This window comes from Antechinus flavipes, chromosome 5 (genome assembly GCF_016432865.1).
Source record: "Antechinus flavipes isolate AdamAnt ecotype Samford, QLD, Australia chromosome 5, AdamAnt_v2, whole genome shotgun sequence".
In the NCBI taxonomy this organism is placed as follows: Eukaryota; Metazoa; Chordata; class Mammalia; order Dasyuromorphia; family Dasyuridae; genus Antechinus; species Antechinus flavipes.
In genome coordinates, this window is record NC_067402.1 from 9,714,095 (window position 1) to 9,733,130 (window position 19,036).

General features: G+C 39.1%; 1 protein-coding gene across 7 annotated transcripts in view; it reads left to right on the plus strand.

Moving 5' to 3' along the window:
* Positions 1-19,036, plus strand: part of HDAC9 (histone deacetylase 9) — an 867,097-nt gene that overhangs the window by 476,094 nt on the left and 371,967 nt on the right. For all 7 annotated transcript variants that reach the window (XM_052000806.1, XM_052000813.1, XM_052000811.1 and 4 more), the window contains 2 exons: positions 1,272-1,390; positions 16,286-16,408. In XM_052000806.1, coding sequence (XP_051856766.1) covers positions 1,272-1,390; positions 16,286-16,408 — 242 coding nt within the window. The remainder of the gene's footprint in view (positions 1-1,271; positions 1,391-16,285; positions 16,409-19,036) is intronic.

The following is a 19,036-nucleotide window of genomic DNA, read 5'->3' on the forward strand; positions in this document are numbered from 1 at the left end:
GAAGAGATAGCATGAGGAATTTTTTCATCATTTTTTCCTAAATATTCATTTATATAAATATTTCATTGTGGTTTCCTGAAAAAGAATTGTAGCTCTAGAAGTTAAATAATGAATAATGATTAGGTGTAATGAGAAAGATCCACTGGAGAAAGAAATGGAAAACCACTCCATTATCTTTGCTAAGGAAATTTCACGGAATGCTATGGTCCACAGGCTCCCAGAGAGTTGGCTATGACTGGGACGACTGGCCAACAACAATGTGGGCACAGTGGGTTAGGCGAGTGGACTGAATAGGTGGTTTGATTTTTCTAAGGTTGTCTTAAAATGTCTTGTGTGGTCAAGAACTTTATTTCTCCCTTCTGACTTGTGTCCAAAGAAGAGAGTTGATGTAATTGTTTAGCATCCTCCGCTTCTCAAACATGTGCTGAGCTGACGCAGGATTGGTTAGATGGAATGATGACATGGGCTCTTCCAAAGTGATTCTGTGACTTTAAGTCATCAGTGAACAAAGGGACAACCTGAGAGTTCACCTTGTAGACCCCAAGCCCTTCTGATGATGGCGAGAATGAATTTTCATACTCTTGAATCCCCTCCCCACTTCCCAGTAATGACTTAATGTTTGATGCCAGAGGATCTAAAATCCCTGAAAGACTCCTGAGCTTGTGAGCAGCTGCTTACTCTTCTGGCAGAGACTGCTGCAGGATGGAGCCTTGGATCCCCGATGAGGAAAAGAATCTGCCAGCATTAGAGTAATAGTGGATATCATGGGGGGATGCCGTGTTTTCATGACCTTTTAGAGGATGTTGTCTCTGTCATTTTTCTCTCTTGCACCAACGGGAGAGAGCAAAACCAAATAAACATCTTTTCTTTGGTCACATCCAGAGCTTTGGGATCAGTGATCTACCAAGGACACTTATCCTTTCTTGGATGCCTTGGGACTCATCGTGGGGTCGTCACTTTCTATCAGGAAGTGATATGTTGAAGTGATTGAGAGCCAGTATAGTCCAATGGAAATAATGATGTGTTGGGGCCCATAGGGGATGGTGTTCAAATTCTGACTCTTACACTTACTGTCTGTGGGACCGGGAGGAATCCACTTAATTTTTGTGAAGACCCCTCCAACCTTAATACTACGAACCAAAGCCTTTATGAAAATAAGTGTTGATCTTCCGAGGCGATATGGCTGACTGTGACTCTAGGCAATGAGATTAGATAACTGAGAGTCTGTGTTTCTTCACTGCTCAGTGACCTCCTTCTTCTTCTGCTTTCAGAGTCCTCGGTCAGCAGCAGCTCTCCCGGATCTGGCCCCAGCTCGCCCAGCAATGGGCCTTCCACCAACATGGCAGAAAGCAGTGAGACGCTGCTCATCCCGCCTGCTCCACACCCAGAGGTAAGCCCATGCTTCCAAGTGGGAATCGGCTCAAAACCAACCATCTCTCTTATTGCCAGGGAAGATTTCAGAGGATTGAACTGAATTCAGCAATCATGTCTATTGTACCGATGGGTTCCAGGTACTGTGCTACACACTGGGAAGCCAGAGACATAAAAAGGCTTTGCCCTCAAGGAGCTGACATTTTATTGATCACCTTGTGCATGTAATCGTGTAAAACAATCTCAAGACAAGAATTCTAATGATTTAGGGGGAGGAGAATCAGGAGAGACTGTGATCTGAGCTATAGGAATCAGAGGTGAAATCAGAGTGCATTCTGTACACAGAAAGGGGGCAAATAGAACCTCATAAATGGGGGCAAATGGCATGGAAAATAGAGGCGACATCCCCAGTACCATTGGAAGAGAGGCTCATGCTGCTCATTGTGAACTGTAAGAGCTATTCCTCCAACCTTAAAGCCCTTATGAAAACAAGAGTTAATCTTCCGAGTCAATATGGCTGCTCTGGTGACAACATCAATCTGTCAATGGCCATCCTCCCTGTGGAACTGCCTGCTCAAACAGCCCCTTCTCCAGAAGCCTTTCCTGATCTGCAGAATGCTGGTCAGCTCCAATTTATCCTGAATTCTTTTTTTTTTTTTTTTTTTTTGCATATGGTGGTTTGTTTGTCAGCCGTCCCATTAGAATGTGAGCTCCCTGGATGCAGGGGCTATCTTTTGCCTTTTTTTATTTCCCCAGAGCTTAGCATATCTACCACATAATAGTAGCAGGCACTTAATAAATGCTTATTGATTGCCATTGCGATGTCAGGCTTGACCTTGAAGGAGATTTCATCAGGACCCACTGGAGCCCATGCTCTTTAGTAATATTCTTTAGGACTCCAGGCTCACCTCTAAGTCATGCTTTGGAGAACTAGCTAATGATGATTCGCAGTCCTTATGCAAAGATGGTGTATTCATCCACTATTATTGTTGTTCAGTCATTTCAGTTGTGTGTGGCTCTTCTTGACCCTGTAGTCCCTCATCACTAGGAGGGGAAGGCCTGTGTCATACCTGTGTTGTGGTACCAAGAGACCCTTAGTGTGTTTATTCTTTTAAAAACTAATATTTCCTTGAAATTCATGGAAAGTCACACAGAATCTGGATGGTTCTTAGTTGATGGGAATGTGGACTCTATGGGGCAGAACTGTAGGAGTGGAATAGGGAGAGGAAATGGTTAGTGGACAGCACATTGGCCAGAGGTGGTCTGAAAAAAGGCAGACGTTGACTAAATGTATCATCTCGATTGATAAACAATCTTTTCTTTGGTGTTGGATGGAATTTGGTATTAGTAGAGGAATCCTCCTCAGTAGGGGACAATATACATACACAGTGTGAAGAGATATTTTCAATGAGGAAACAGAGTTTCTCATTAACTGCTCCTAAAGGCCCCTCAGAAGAGGAAGTCACCTGCAGAGGTAACAAGACCTGAGTTTTCCAATATGTGTTGACTGTGTGACTTTAGGGAAGTCATAGAACCAATCTTTCAGTAAACTCTTGAAAAATAAAAGTAGCAAAGTAGGGAAGATGTGTATTTGTAAAGTCCCCTAAACCACAGAATCTTACATGTAGTCAATGAACTCTCCCATCCGTTCCAGGCTCCATAAATCATCCTTCAGACTCATCCTTTTGATGGTTGGTTGGTTGGTTGTCCTAGCACTTGTGCAGTATAAACGAAAGAACATTTTACTTTGAGAGTCGAGTCCAAGCGTACTGCTAAATAGCTATCTGATCTGATCTCTTGTGGTCTTCGTTTCCTAATGTACAAAACGGGATTATGGCCCTCGTTCCGTTTCAGTTCCAGCACTAAGTAAGATTTCGATAGACAAGTTCTTGTTAGAGGTTTGATGTGTTTTTCAAAGACGATGTAGTAGAATCTTCTTTTCAAAAAAGGATGAAGTAGCATCTTTAAGATCGCAGGGACTGGCCTTTCAGCGGGGAACAGCCCTGCCCCCATTCCCCCCGCCTCTGATTTGAAAGATGAGGAATGGCACAGAGGAGGTTAAAGGGCTGGCAGAGAAGGTTTACAGGGTTGTAATGGCAGGGAAAGGGAGGAAGAAAAACATCTCTGATTCACCCCAAGAGAGACAAGGTTTCTCTCTCACGCAACCTCTTGTGATTTTAATAGAGCTCAGGACTAATGGCATCAGGAAAGGGGTCATTAGGTTGTAAGAGAAGGGGCAAAACCCAAAGCGAGCACTAGTGAGCTCAGATATAAATTTGAAAAGTGTTCAAAGTTGGCCAAAAAAGGGAAAAAAATAAACCGTGCCCAAATACCGGAGGTATTAGACCCTTGCTGTCTTTACCTCACGTGGGGAGGGAGTCTCTGGGCTCAGAGGAGCTCCAGAGACTTTCTCATCAAAGCCTTTTGTTTTAAAGTTGAGGAAACTGAGGCTGGAGGCTTTTCTTTTTCTGTAATAACAATGAGAAGGGCAACAGCAATGCTGTCTGGATTGTGAACCGTAGTGGAACCTTACCCAGGATTCCTTGTGGTGTGCTGCTTCCTTTGAGACTTACCCCAGGACTGGAACAAAGCCGGGGAGGGATTCTCCCTATCTTTAAGTATTAAAACTAACTTTTTGGAGATCATTGCTAGCTTTCCTGAGTCCTGAAAAATAATGACCTGTTTGACTAGTCCTTACAACCTGTTAATTTAAATAGCAGTGTTTTTGTGACTTAGACAGAAAACTGGCAAAGGGAAGCTAAATGTATGGTAGATAATGCTCTAGAACTGGCATTGAAGATGTGGAGTAAAATTTAACTTCAGGAACTTATCAGTTGTATGACGAGGCAAGTTTTTAAATTTTTGTCTGCCTCAGTTTCCTCATGTGGAAAATTAAAATGAAAATAATATTTCCTTCCTAGAATTGTTGTGAGAATCAAATAAGATATTTGAAAAATATGTTACAAACCTTAGATAATATCTAAATGTTGTTGTTATTATTGTTGAATAGTCTTTTATTGACAAATAGAAGGCAGCTCTTTATTTAACTCTGCTTTCATGATATATTTAGGATTTCATCCTAAAATTAAAAATGTGAAAAATGAATAGAATTGTAGTCCAGACCTTTTACATAAACTCTTGGAACGCTAATCATTTCATCCATCACTATAGGATGATAATAATAATAATAACAACAACAACATACTTATAGAACACATTGAAGTGTCTAAGTAGGGTCAGCCAGAGTCAGGCTGTCTGACTATAGACCTGTACTTTGTGACCCTAGTTAAATCACAACCTTTGATGGTCTCATACATAAAATGGGGATAATAATAACAGCTACTTCCCAGGGTTGTTGTGAGAACCAAATTCAATAAATAGTATGTGCATTGTGTATTGAAAATGTTAGCATTATGTATTCTTTATTATTATTTTTAATTTAGTTTTGCAAAGCCTTGTCTTTAAGACACCTCTGCTAGTGATGGGAAATAGGACAGCTAAGGAGACAAAATTGATAAAGCATCGTCTTCTGAGTTGAAATCTAGATTCAGACACTTAACTCTTCCCAAACTCAGTGACTTTGGGCAAGTCACTTAACTCCAGTTCCCTACCATCTCCCCAAAATATTGCAGCCATTTTGGAGAGAAAGAGATTGAGATTTTGAAAATTCTGTTTTTCACCCATGATGACTCAAACTGAGATCTCCTGACTCACAAGAAGACACTGAAGGTTATTATTTCCTCACAGGCTGATTATGAAAATTGTGTTTTATAAACATGAAATAAACATGTGCTTTTATAAGGGCTTTATTTTTATTAGAATAATTGTTTAAACGACCATCATTGTTATTATTTTAAGGCTGAGTAACTCCTGAGGTCATTCCAGGGCCAGGCCGGGACTAGCTCTCAGGTCTCCTAATTCCAAAGTGAATGTTCCTTCTTTCTATCACATCCTCTGTTTATCATTTTCATTTTATCTGGAAGCCATTTTTATATTTTTTTCCCCTAGAAACCCCATTATTCTGAGACGGTCCTGCAGGTTCTCAGTAAACTAATTGCTTCTTGTTAGAAGGATTGATTTTAGTGAGACTCTCCCATATGTTATTTAGAATCGTGCTCCAATCTCATTTTCAGGTGTGCCTCCATTTTTCATAGTTAAGACTACCTTGAATGACATCTCGGTGATTGTTAGGCCTCTTGGGAGACAGGATATAGTGAAAGGAGCTCTGAGTGGGAGGATCTGAAACTCAGTCCTGATTCTATTGCACTTTCACAGTGATCTTGAATAAATCATTTATTTCCCTTGTCCATTTGAACTTGATGATCTCAGACATCAATCAGTCACCAAATATTCCTTAAGAATCTAGTAAGGGCCAAACATTCATTGTGCGGGACACAACAAATGAGGCAGCGCCTTCTCACCTCTGAGCTTAAAAGAAGGACAATTAACAAAGCTCTCCCCCCCACTTCAAAAAAAGGGATTTTGCTATTTGGAACAATGAATTGACTTATTATAGATATAGCTTTTTTTCTGTATGTATGCCCATAAATAGAGACATATCACGCAGATCAAAAATAACTAATTAACACAAACCATTGCTGGGGGAGAAATGTGCTAAAGAGAAAAACAAATATATAAAAAGGAAATCGTTTTCTCTTGTTATTGCCAATACTTTTATTGTTTAGTTTAAAACAAGCAAAATAAATGTCTCTAGTTGCATATATACAGTTGAAGATTTTTTTGATTACATTTAATTTTTTTCAATGAACAAAACTTGACTTTCTGCTCCTCCCGTTGAGAATAAAAGGTAAAATAAAACTCTCGTTACAGATTTGTGTAGTCAACCAAATCAAAGATCTGCATTGGCCATTTTAAACAAAAATGAAAAACACCCTTGAGATACAGAAAGCTGGGAGACGTTGATGGTGAAATATTTCCCTGCCTTCCAGGGAGCTAGAGGGTTCCTGTTTCCCTAAGGATCATGGTGCACTAAAAGAACCTTTACCCTGTGCAGAGTGGGATGGTCTTAGCGATATTTTAAGATCTCAGATTCCTCTGTAATCCTTGGGCCCTGACGCCAGTTTGGTCTTCGTGACGTACCCTCATCTTTTGGCCGAGGATTATTGCCGGTTGTGTGTTGTACATGACTCACACTTAGAGATGTGACTTTCATGGGGGATAATGGGCTCATTCTTGAGGAGTCCTGGTTTCCTTCATGCTCTCTGCCCTTATAGGTGAATCACAAATCAAAGACATTAAAGAGCGTGATTTGGAATCAAGCTCACAAATCCCCATAAGCACTTGCAAGGTCACCGAGATGACTAGTTGCTCTTCCATACTAGATGGAAGGATCCCATTGATGGACCACGGCTCTGCTGATTGCTTAACATGTTCTAGCAGCGCCATGCCTTCCCGTGCTTCCCCCATGCTCCTGCCATCCTTGGAAATACCAGAAGGAAATGTGATTTAGCTGTATTTGACTTGGGGGAGGTATTTCTCCAGGTCAGTGGAAGGACTTTCACCCCCAAAGTTGGGATGACTGGTTCAGTCACAAGCCTGGAGTCTCTTATAATGAATTAATTGTGTGTATGAACTGTGATCCAAGAGGCCAGGTGCAGGGACCTCTGGACTGAGCGGTGGCCTCTCAATGGCCCAGAACAAGAAATGTTTCCCTGATGGCTAACATGTGGGTTTCCCCTTGTTGCCCTTAGCAGAGGACGGCCACATAAGTCAACCAGGATGAATGAGAAGAAAATATAAAGCTCAAACAAAGCAGAATATGTTCTTGTACCTCTTTGTAAAAAATCTCTTTAGGAGCAGCAACAGGGGAACAGCCTGAGAAAGGGCAGGAGTGCTAAGAAGACTCCCAGGTGTAATAGTGTTGCCCTTTACTGAGTGGAATTCTACTTAGCATGGATAAATCCATTTACACCATCAGAATGGACTTAATTCATTGCAGTGGGTGGTAAATGTTTGTTTCTCGAACACCAAAGATCACATGCTTTAACAGCACACCGGCTCCAGGCTCGGGTCCTGCCTTCTTGGGGACTTAGCCGAGACCACACAGGACTCTCTGAGATCCTGCACCTCCTGGTCATCCCTTCCCTTCTTTAATGGGGCTCCTTCCAAACGATCATAATCCAAATGTCCGCATTCTCAATAATTATCCGATTCTCACCTCCTCTTACTTCCCCCAGCCTATTGCTATGGAGTCCTCTGACTGCAAAAGCACTAGTTCTCCAACCCCTTCATTTCCATCCACCTCAATATCTCCCCCATTGCTTCATCTTGCCCCATATCTATCGGGCCTTTGCCTTCTGCCCTCTGGAACTTGAGTCTCTCTATAGCGAGCAAACCTCCTTTCATTTTAGGGTTCCTCCTGTCTTCTAGAACTTGGACGTGGTGGCAGAAGTTGAGACAGACTTAGATTAACATGACTGACCCAGGACCACACAGCTAGTTAGTGTCCAGAGTGGGATCTGACTCGGGCCCTCTGGATTCCCAAATCCAGGCCGTAGCCATGATCCTCGAATTATCTGTTTGCCGAGGCATCTTTAGCTCTTCAGTTACTGTCTTGTGGAAGCTCTGAGCCTGGGGGTTTAAACATTTTTCCATGGATATCAACGGTACAATTCTGACATTTTGGTTGCATTTTATTTGAGATTTATTTTAACAGTAGCCAAACAGCTGGTTTATTTCTAGCTGAACATTAGCTGCTGGCTCTCAACTGCTGTTTATTTAATCATATTTTCCCTTAGCAGATACACAAGTACAAAAGTTTCTAATAATAAGGTTAAGCATTCTAGAATCACTCCAAATGTCACTTGCTTTGCCCTGCTCTTGCCTGACTCATTTTCCTGTTGTTATATAATCAGTGTTGTGACATTTGCAGAAAGTGCTGTGTTCCCTCTTGAGTAGGTGGAGAGTCAGCCACGGCTGAAGTGACAGGAAATAAAGCACTTTTTTTTTTTTGGGGGGGGGGGAGGATTGGTTGGATAGAGAGAGATGAAGGTTGCCATGATACAAGAACCATTTACCCAGAATAGAGTGAGTCAAGCTTGGAAAACAATATTGTTAATGAAATGTTGATTCTTTAAAGGCCCCTACTCAAATATTGCCAGGGAGTTTGGTGGCTCTCCTTTAATATGCTGTATGGATATTTTGGGGGATTCAGTACTGGGAGAATTATAAAAATAAAAATTTGTGATTCTATTGATCTTAACAATCCCCTTTTAATGAGATGGGGATTTTAATTGTTCCTGAAGTCATTCGAGTGAGGCTTAAGAGATAAGTTGCACGATGATCTTCATTAAAGTTCTTATCCTCATGTTACAGTTGAGGAAATAGTCTCCAAGATGACAAATGAAATGGCCATGGTAGTAAAAGCCATGGAAGAAAGATGAACCTTTTGTTCTATTTCTACCTGGACAAAATGAGTCTGAATATTATTAATTTTTACGTCCCAAAGGAAGTTGAGGCCGGAATCCAGAACTTCTTCCTTCAAATTCTCTGGGCCATAAATAGCCATAGATATGTGAAGTTGGAAGGGGATCTGGATCCAAACCTCTTATTTTACAGCTGAGAAAACTGAGATTCAGAAGGTCAGTGTGGATGGCCTAAGGTCACATAATAGGTCAGGGGCAGAGTCCAGACTAGAAATCTGGACTTTTGATTCATTGGCCAGTGATAGTTCCACTTCTCCACTCTACAACACATCTTCCCTATGTGCTAAATAAGCATTTCACACACAAAAAATAGGTTCTTATCATTTTTCTATCCTATTTCTGTCTGTTCTCCTTTATAAGTTCAAGATTTTTCAGCTAAAGCTCTGAGTATGTCATCCCCCCAAGGTTTAGAAAATGTGATTATACTTATCTTCATAGGGATATTTTAGCAAATGCCATTGAACCTGGTCTCATATTTAGTAGCAAAATACACAATCGCTAGCAAGGTTTCAGCTACTCAGCTAGAATAAGGCCATTTTTGCGATGGTCACCCTTTTTCTGTTGTGTTTTTTGTTATAGAAATAGGAAATTGGTATAAATCTAATAAAAAAAATTAAGAAGATTGAGGCCATTGGTTAGTTATCTATGTACCAAAAATAAACAACTCTAGTCTCTTAGGTGAGACTTAGAAGAAATTGAGAAAATCTGTAGGTCTCTGTTTATATATTATTTATAAACTTTTATATTTTTTATTCAAATTTTAGGGATAATCTTTAGGTGTGAATATTTATAGCAACATCGCACTTGAGTCTCCATTATGTATGCTCCCCTCATATCAATTAAGCAGTTGATAACAATTATTTTTTACAAAGGGATATTTATTGAGAAAGAATAACAAGAACAGAAGTTAGAAAAAAAATTCTCTAAATTTTGACCTGCACTCATCCTTCAGAAGTACTCATCTCCAAGGAGAATGGGCTCAAATAAGAGTGCAGTCACATGCTAAATTTAAAATAAAATAAAATAAAAGATCCTAAAAGGTACATTAAGATTACTGGTCCCCACCTTGGGTTCTCCCCTCAGGGATTCTCTACCAAGTTTACTTCTTGATGTGAAGTTACATTGGGTGAGTTATTCTCTCATTCAGCTGGGCTAGCTCCATATAGGAAACAGTAACATGGTGTATCACTCAACTGCTGCGCTGTTTCAAGCAAATTGATTCTCAGATCTGGATGTACACTATATTTAGATACTTCCACTAGTGATTCCAGAATCTTGCATATGTCCTGTGTTCCGGTTCCCCGGTCAACCAGAAACTCCTCAACAATATATGATCCTGTCCCTCAGATGCTTGTGGCTAGAAAGCTCACTAATCTCATGCATGTTGGATTGAAAGGAGCCATATGTATGTTCTGATTCACTGGGAAGGGCGAATCCCATGTTTTCTAATCAGTTTCTTAACCTGAACTTTTTAGTCCACCAAGGGGTCAGCAGATGGATTTCAAGGAGTCCATGAACTTGAATGGGGCAAAAAAAAAATACACCTTTATTTTCACTAACTGATTATTGAGTTTTAATAGTCCCTTTTATTATGAATGTAGACAGCAAAAATTATTCTGAAAAGGAATCCATAGGCTTTGTTAGCCTGCCAAAAATGTCCATGACACATACATATGCATAGATTTAGGCCCCCTGCTCTAAGAAGTGGGCATTCACTGCAATAAGATTATATATTTAAAGCTGGGAAGTACCTTGGTTAACATCAACATCATCCCCCCCAATCCATTTTGTATGTGATGACATTTACTCAGAGATGGAAAATGACTCTTCCAAAGTCTTAAAATTATATACTCTGAATTTCATCTTCTTACAGGTAATCTTATGACGAGCTTTTCTCTCCATATTTAACAGAACTAGTCAATCAGTCAATCATTATTCACCCACTATTTTCCAGGTATTTCACTGGGAATAAAAAACCTTGAATGAAAAAAATACTATTCATTACAGACTTTCATTCTAATGGGGAAGGCAACAAGGACTTGAATAGGCACATACATATTAATAAATACAAGTAAAAAGGGAGTTGTTGAGTATAAGGCAGTTGGAGTAGAAGAAGAGAAGTAGTTGGGAGCAATGGGAAGTGTTTCTTGAAGGAAGAGACGGAGTCTATGAGGCAGAAGTGAGCAGCAGATGCTTTTGAGACCTGGACAGACAGTGGCAACACATGGAGATGAGAGACAGAGAGTCGGGGAGAGACAGAGAGAAGAGCAATTTGGCTGAACTCGAGAGAGCGTGATGGCATAATGAGACTGAAAGATGGATTGGGGTCGTGTTGTGAAGGAATTCAATAGCTAAATGGTGGAGTTTCTATCTTTCCAGGGGCAGTAGGAAGTCATTGTTGTTGATTCAGTAGAAGACAAGATGTCCATCTGAGCTTAAGGAAAATCACTTTGGGCAGCACCTGGTCCTCCGGTGATATCCATATGGACCATCGTATTTCTCAATGTTTGTCTTACTTGTTAGCACTCGCATTGGTTGAGCTCAGCTGGTGGAGAGCCCAAATTCTCCTCAGTAAAATGATGAAGCTTTGGAATAGGACAGTGACTATATAATATTCCCTGCCCCCCAAAAAAAACCCATACACCAAATTAAATACTTATATGGTATCTACTATAAATTAGAAAGAGCATGACGTAGTGGGTATGGCATGTTGGATTTCAAGTCGAGATCTCTTGACTTGGTCAAATGATGCCTTGGCAAAAGCATCGCATTCCCTCTTCCAAGGTCTTGCCACCCCATGACAGAGCCCTGATTTCTCCATGGGAAATAGTTATATTGAGTTTAGATATAAGGAAAAAGATGTGAATAGCCAACATCCTTTTTTTTTTTCCTTGAAATAGCTCGACACACTCTCTCTAGGAAAGACTTTATTCTCAATATTTTGTAGCAAAGAATTTTCAGAGATTCAAACTGCTCCCCAATTCCTGTTTTACTTGCCTAATTAGTTTAAATGGAAATGTTTTGCTACATTTATAAATTTAGATTAGAGAATAAGAGATTTTGAAATGTACGGGAACTTAGAGACCATTTACTCCAGCCATCTCATTGAACAAATTAGGAAGCTGAGACTCAGACCTTATGTCATTTACCAAAGGTCCCAAGGATCATTAAAATAGATCAGATAATTGGTTACATTTGGTATTCTTCAATAGAATTGTAATATTGGACAATGACACCACATGGAGATTGGAAAAAGGAAGGAAGAGACTTGTAGGGGACAGAAAGGTTTCATTTTGGGGAGAGGTTTTATATATACCTCAAGGATCTGAAGTCATGTGACCATTGCCCATGCCAAGTTTCTTTGCCATGGATAGCGATGAACAAGCCAAGGGAATTCCTGATTAGGAAAACTGATGCTTTTAATTGAGCATCATTATTTAAAATATAAACTAGTATTTGTTGCCAAGGGTACAGTTAAGGAAATAGCCTTTTTTTTCCATTTTATACTTTCATCTTTATTATTCAAATGATTATTTTGGATCATGAGGAATTCAGTAAGGACAAAAAGCCTTTTTTTTTTTTTTCCTGCTAAAGAAATGCAGGGAAAGGCAATGAGCTGGTATTAAACACCAGTTTACTTTCAGATATCTTAGGATACAGAACTTCTCCTTATCCCACGGCCAGTCACAAGAGCATGTTCTTTTCTAGACACACCATTAAGTTTTAATCTTAAAAAATTGCCCAGTGTCATCAAGATACTGTAAAGTTAATGATGCCGATGATGTTGGAACCAAAATTATTGGGTATTTGGTGCCAGTTCAAACCTGGGCTTTGCTTGTAACTCGTAACTGAGCAGTATCTTGTTCTTAAAAAGAAACTCATGGCAATCACTAAGCGCCTCCAAAATGCCAACAGAGATTCCCAGATGGGACTTGGTGGCTATTGTCTCAAGGGTAGGTCTCATCTGCAAACAACTGTATGAGCAAGGTTATGTTTTGAAATAACATCCTGTGTTGGGAGCTGCATCAGTCTTCGGTGACATTCTGAGCTCGCATTGTGCTCATGTGAGACCCTTCCCCCAGTTAATTGATATCCCAGGTTTGTCCAGGGGAAAATCTACAGCTCCCCACAACATGCTTGACAAGTTATTATATTTACTTTGGGCTGAGCCGGTGTGTGCTACCGCCCTCTTGAAGGTGGTCCATTATTGGAGTCCCATATGCTTTTTGTTTGGGAAGAAAGCAGTCCCCGGGCCGTATGGTTACATGTAGTATTCTCTTTCAGGGATGTGGGTCCCTGGGGGACGATATCATGCCACAGTTCCCAAGTCAAGTCAGACCTTTGTAACTCTCGTTGCGTAAAAGTTCGGGGAGAGAAGAAAGAATTAAACAGAAAATGTAATTCAAGGAACCATATTAGGCCCCATGTGGGAAAACAGGACTTTGAGCAATGGTTTTGAAAGGTATTTTGTTATATTAAGCCATGTGATACATGGCCATTTAGGGCTTGTTGTTAGACAAGAGGCTCTGATGGCAGGGGGATTCCTGAATGTTCATTAGTCTTCTCTCTGTCTCTCTCTTTGTGTGTGTCTCTCTCTGTCTCTTTCTCTGTGTGTGTCTCTGTCTCTGTCTCTCTGTTTCTCTCTTTTTCTGTCAAAATTGTCTTCTTAAGCCTCTCTCCTCCTTTTGAATTTTTGTATAAATATTTGCACCAGACCGACAGTGAATGAGTCTTCCCACAGAACTAGTGAAAAACGGTGGGCAGGGTCAGAAAGAATGGGGATCAGTCTCAACTCTGATTCTTGTATGACTGTAGGCATGGCGGACCCAACCATTGCATCCCACCTCCCAGGACTGTGGTGAAACTCCAGGGAGAGTTATATGTAAAATGCTTTGTAAACTTCCCCGCACCATGGAGATAGATGTCTGCTGTTGTTGCTGATGCTCTTGGGAGTCAGTGAACAGAGCAGGACACCGAACGTATCTGAAATTGCCAAGCTTCCTTTCCCTGTCCTTTGCCATTTTCCACAAAGCCCTCAATGACCATCTTCTTTCCACACTATTGTGCACCAGCTAGTTCCTGTCCTGGGCTTATGATGGGAGTTCACTCTATTTAGTCAGTCCCCACCTCAGGAGGGTATATCCCAATCAATTTCCTGCCATGTTGCTAGGCTTATTGATTGCTCTCTCGCTCCATTCATATACCAGAACTTTGTACGTCTTTTTCTGGGAGCACTAATCAAAATGACTCAGGAGCAGAAAAAAAAGCACTTGTCGATTAATCAATCAATTAATATTTATTAAGAGTCTCTTGTGTGTCAGGAACTATCAATGAATTTCCCTAGGACTTCAATCCCTGTGACTTCCTGGACTATCACTTCTTGATGCCATCTCCCTCTGCTGGAAAACAAGCTCCTTGAGAGCCGGGGGTAGCTTTTCTTTTAGTATTATTGTCCCCCAATTTAGTCCATTTTTTGGCACATAGTAAATGTTTTTTTTCTTTATTCATTCACAATTTTAAGAGAGCCATATACCTGGAGCATCTATACTTTAAAGTAGCAGCCTTGTCTTGAAGTGGACAATTGTATAGTGTAAAGGCCATAGGACTGGAAAGAGACAAGAGATACCTGAGTTCAAACTCCCCAACAGCTGGCACTGATGCACAGTGGGCCTGTGGACAGTCATGACCTTCATTAGATTGAGTCTTTTTCTTTGTGAAAGTGAAGATAGCAGCTCCCTCAAAAATAGGTTTGATGGCTTACCTGCAACAATCTCTCTTATAGTCCTTAATATCTTAAGGTGCTACATAAAGTGCCAGGAGTGACTGTGTAGTTTTTGAGTAAAATAAAAGCATCCAGTAGCAAGGAGTTAAATCTTTCTAAAAAGTGATCTTAGAATAAGAACATGTGTGTTCAACATGGTGCATTCATGATGTCTCAGTAGGGTTATTGTGAAGATCAAATGAGATTAGATAAAATAATATTAAGTTTTATGTGGAACAAGATGTAGGCACAAGTAGCAAAGAGTATATTAATAATAATAAAATTAAGGAGAGCCTTGCATTTCAAATGTTTCCAAATATATCATGGTGATATCATAAGTAGTTGGCCAAAATTAAAGAGAAACAGATCAGAGAAAACAGACCATCTACTAAATATTTTCAAAAGGATAGCATTTGATCAATTGAAACTAAGGAGATAATTCATGATCTTAAAAATATACTTAGGAAAAATGTATAAATTCCAACTGGATGGGAGACTTAAACCAAAGGAAAATAAACAAAAGAAGATACTAATAAAGAAGACAGAAGAAATAGAATATTATTCGTTTTTTTTATGGAACAAAGATGATTTTTTTCTATTAAAAATAAGGAATGGTTAAGGAAAATAGAAATGTATTTGATTCACAAACATATCAATTATATTTTAAAAGATGTAACATAAACCAAAATAAATGAAAACAACTTATTGGGGACATGTTTATAGCAAACATGATAAATAAAAGTCTAATCTATAAAGAACTTTTAAAATGTTCAAAGGTAAGTATAAGCCCACAGTTGACAAATCATAAAAAGAGATGGGAACAGGCCATTTTTCTAATGGAAACCACATATTTTTGATAACTCCTTGAAAAATCCCTCATTAATGATCAAAGGTTCTATAGATTAAATAACATTGAAGTTTTACCACACGCATAAACATCAAATTGGTGAATTTAAAAGCAATGAAAAATGATCCTTTTGGGATTAAGAGAAATTTGATATGCTGGTTATACAGAAATTTGATACACTAATTATACATTAGTGGTAGATTCAAATGGCTGTAGAATCTTTGTGAAGGGCTATATGACTATTTACTAGATTTGATTTTTCAAAATGCCTCTTCTTAGACTCAGTACTTTAGTCGTTGGAAATATACTATAAAACTATGATTTCACTAAATGTTATTTCTCAGCACATAATAAATGTTTATTGACTGATTATTCAAGGGTTTTTTTTTTCATCAAGAAGCATTATTTACAGTTGCAAAAAAACCTAAAAGTTAGTTTTGTATCTAGCAATGGAATTAAAGGAAGATGATTGAATACATTGTGATTCACGGTTATAATGGGACTCTTCAAGGCCATTAAGATGAGCAAATATGAAGAATATTAGGAAGGATGGAAAGGTGTTTATGGAGTGATAGATATTATTTAGAAAGTAGAACCAAAATGGAGTATACACAATGACTGTAGAAGCAGAAAGAGGCATGGGAATGAACAGACAAAAGAATCCTGCGACAGACTTGATATCACTGAAAAGTATTTCCATTTTTGCATCAGAATTCATATTTCATTGTAAATATTTCAGCTCATTATTGTTTAAACCAAGTCATTTAAAATGTCATAACTTCTCCCTGAAATCTAACACTTTATGCCTATAATTATATCTTCTTTTGAAATTTTCCTCTTTTTTCTCATTTTTTTCCCTAGCAAATTGTTTCCCAGCAGCGTCTTCTGATTCATGAAGAGTCTATGAATCTTCTAAGCCTCTATCCATCCCCGTCTTTGCCCAACATTACTCTGGGTCTCCCTGCTGTGCCATCTCAGCTCAGTGTAAGTAGCCTGTCAGAGCATCCTAGAAAAGTGGATAATGAACTGAATTTTCATTTCTTTCAGTGTTTGTGTAATTATTTCTAGGACGTGTCCATTTGGGCACAAACATTAAAGATTGGCAATGACCTTCCTTCTTTAATCCATTTCTACAAAGAGGTTTAAACTGGTTATAATTTTAAAAAATAGACTGTGGTAAGTGGTTATGGAGTGTAATACTCAGTTCTGTATCAGTTGAATATTTTTTGTTGTTTTAATTACATATTTCTTCAAAGATCCACTTTTTCTTCCTCCCCCTCCCTCAAAGAAATATGTTACAAACATATATAGACAAGCAAAAAAAGTCACCAGAGTGGCTACGTCAAGAATCATATGCAGTATATACTCTGAGTCCATCATCTTTCTCTATTAGGAGATGTGGAACCTGTTTAATCATAAATTGTTTTGAATCCTGGAGCATTCTTACGTTGTTTAAAGTTTCTAAGACTTTCAAAGCTGATTGTTTTTACAAAACTATTATTACATAAATTGACCCCCTGGTTCTGCTCACTTCCTTTGGCATTAATTCAAACAAGACTTCTTTAGCTTTCTCCAAAACTGTCCCCACGTCATTTTTTTGAGCAACATAGAACTTTATCACGTTTATTGACCATAGTTTATTCAGCCATTTCTTGCTTATTCTTTCTCCAGTTCAATCCTCCTCAGTTTCCCATTCTTTGCTATTGCAAATAAAGCATCTAAAAATAAGCTAAAAATAAGTTTTAAAAGAACAAGAGCTCAACTAATTTCATATATGAAACTAAGTGACTTTCATGATATCAAAGAAGATATGTTTTTGGGGCCAGTATAGATTCAGCACAGTGGATAAAGCATCAGTGTTACAGTCAGCAAGACTTATCCTCTTAAATTAAAATCTGGCCTCAGACGTTTACTGGTTGGGTAAGTCATTCAACCCTGTTTTTCTCAATTTCCTCATCTGCAAAATGAGTTTGAGAAGGAAATGGCAAACAGTTCTGGCACCTTTGCCAAGAAAGCCCCAAATGTTTTTACAAAGAATTGGACCCAACTGAAAGGACTAAAACATTGCCTCAAAAACTCTTCTGACAGTACTTTATATGAGTCTGGCTGAAGCCTGCCAGTTGACTGACTAACCTAAGGTATAAGTGTGGTTTTCTCCACAGTGCCACGTATGGCAGTAACCCCATATGTGGATAAAAAGCCCTCATCTCTCTTGGAGTCTTTCTTTGATGATACATCAAGTCACGGACATGACTCAAGGCCCTGATGAATATCCCAATGACACATAAGCTCTCAAAGGTCCTACAGGGCTGGGAAGGCTTCAGAGTGATGATGGTCTCTGTGGAGAGCCCATCCAAAAGCCACTTTGGTCATAGCAACCCTAATATGTAATAGAAAGGTTGTGATATGTGTGAAATCAATGAAATCACTGGGACTTGAAAAATCAAGATGTGTTCATTGGAGCTGGTCTGCAGAGGAGAATGGAGCCATTCTTGTTCTCCATGACAATGGGTTTGATCTGTGAGGCTTTATTGGATAGATGAAACTTGAGAGTAATTCATTAAGTTCTTCTGAGTTTGCATAATCTGCCATAGAGGAAGAAGAGGTCCTCTTTGAGATAGTAAGACATTCAACTCTGACCCATTCCAACCATATGTAGAGTAGAGCAACTGTTTAAAAAATGAAGGGAAGACTGAGCTGAACTCCATCCATAAATGGAGTTTGTGCCCTTCATTTCTCCAACCAGGGGGCAAAGACTGGTTATCAGAGGGAATCCTAAAAGTGAAGAGATCTTACAGGATGATGAGGTTTTCCCAATAATGATCTTCTTGGAGCATGGAGAAAATTTCAGAGAACTCCCAAAGAAGTGCAGCCATGTGAGAAATTAGATTTTGTTATGGACAATTAAGAATTTTAGAAAAAGAAAAATATTTATTTAGGAGGGTCTTCAAATAACAAAAATAGGAAATTCAATTAATTAAACTTGATATTTTGCATAGAGGGTGTTTTAAGGACAACAAACTCTGGAAGTTTTCAGGCAGAGTAACCATTAATCAGTTATGTTTCAGAAGGGACTTTGGGCCAGTCATAGGTTACTCTGGATGGATTCTGAGGTATCTTCCAACTCAGGGCCTCTGTGGATTCTGTGAAAAAAATAACAATTTTTGGAATCACTCAGCTTGGGGGGAGGGTGAATAGGCAATTTCTCTTGTCTACTTTGATAGCATGGATACTTATCTCTCTAGAAATTTGATCTATATAGAATTTTGCTTGGATTTAGTCATTAGAATAAATTTTATGTTCCCAGCAAACCTTCCACCATCACAGTATAAATGTTTCAAAGCCTTTTCAGAAATGAACTCACTCCTTGAACCAGATGTTAGAATGCTCTTGGTGGAAAAAAAATCAAAAACTAACCTCTCCTTCAAGTTTAGTGCCCTGACACCTAATCCAGAGTTCCCTCAAGTGGCTTCAATCCTGTTTTTTATTTCTCTTTCCTTAATTCAGTTAGTTTAACAGGCTTGCGCCTAGCAGCTTTCCTTACTCATTCATTGGGTAAGAGGAGGATATTGTTTTGGGAAATGGTGACATAATAAACGGATCTAATTATGT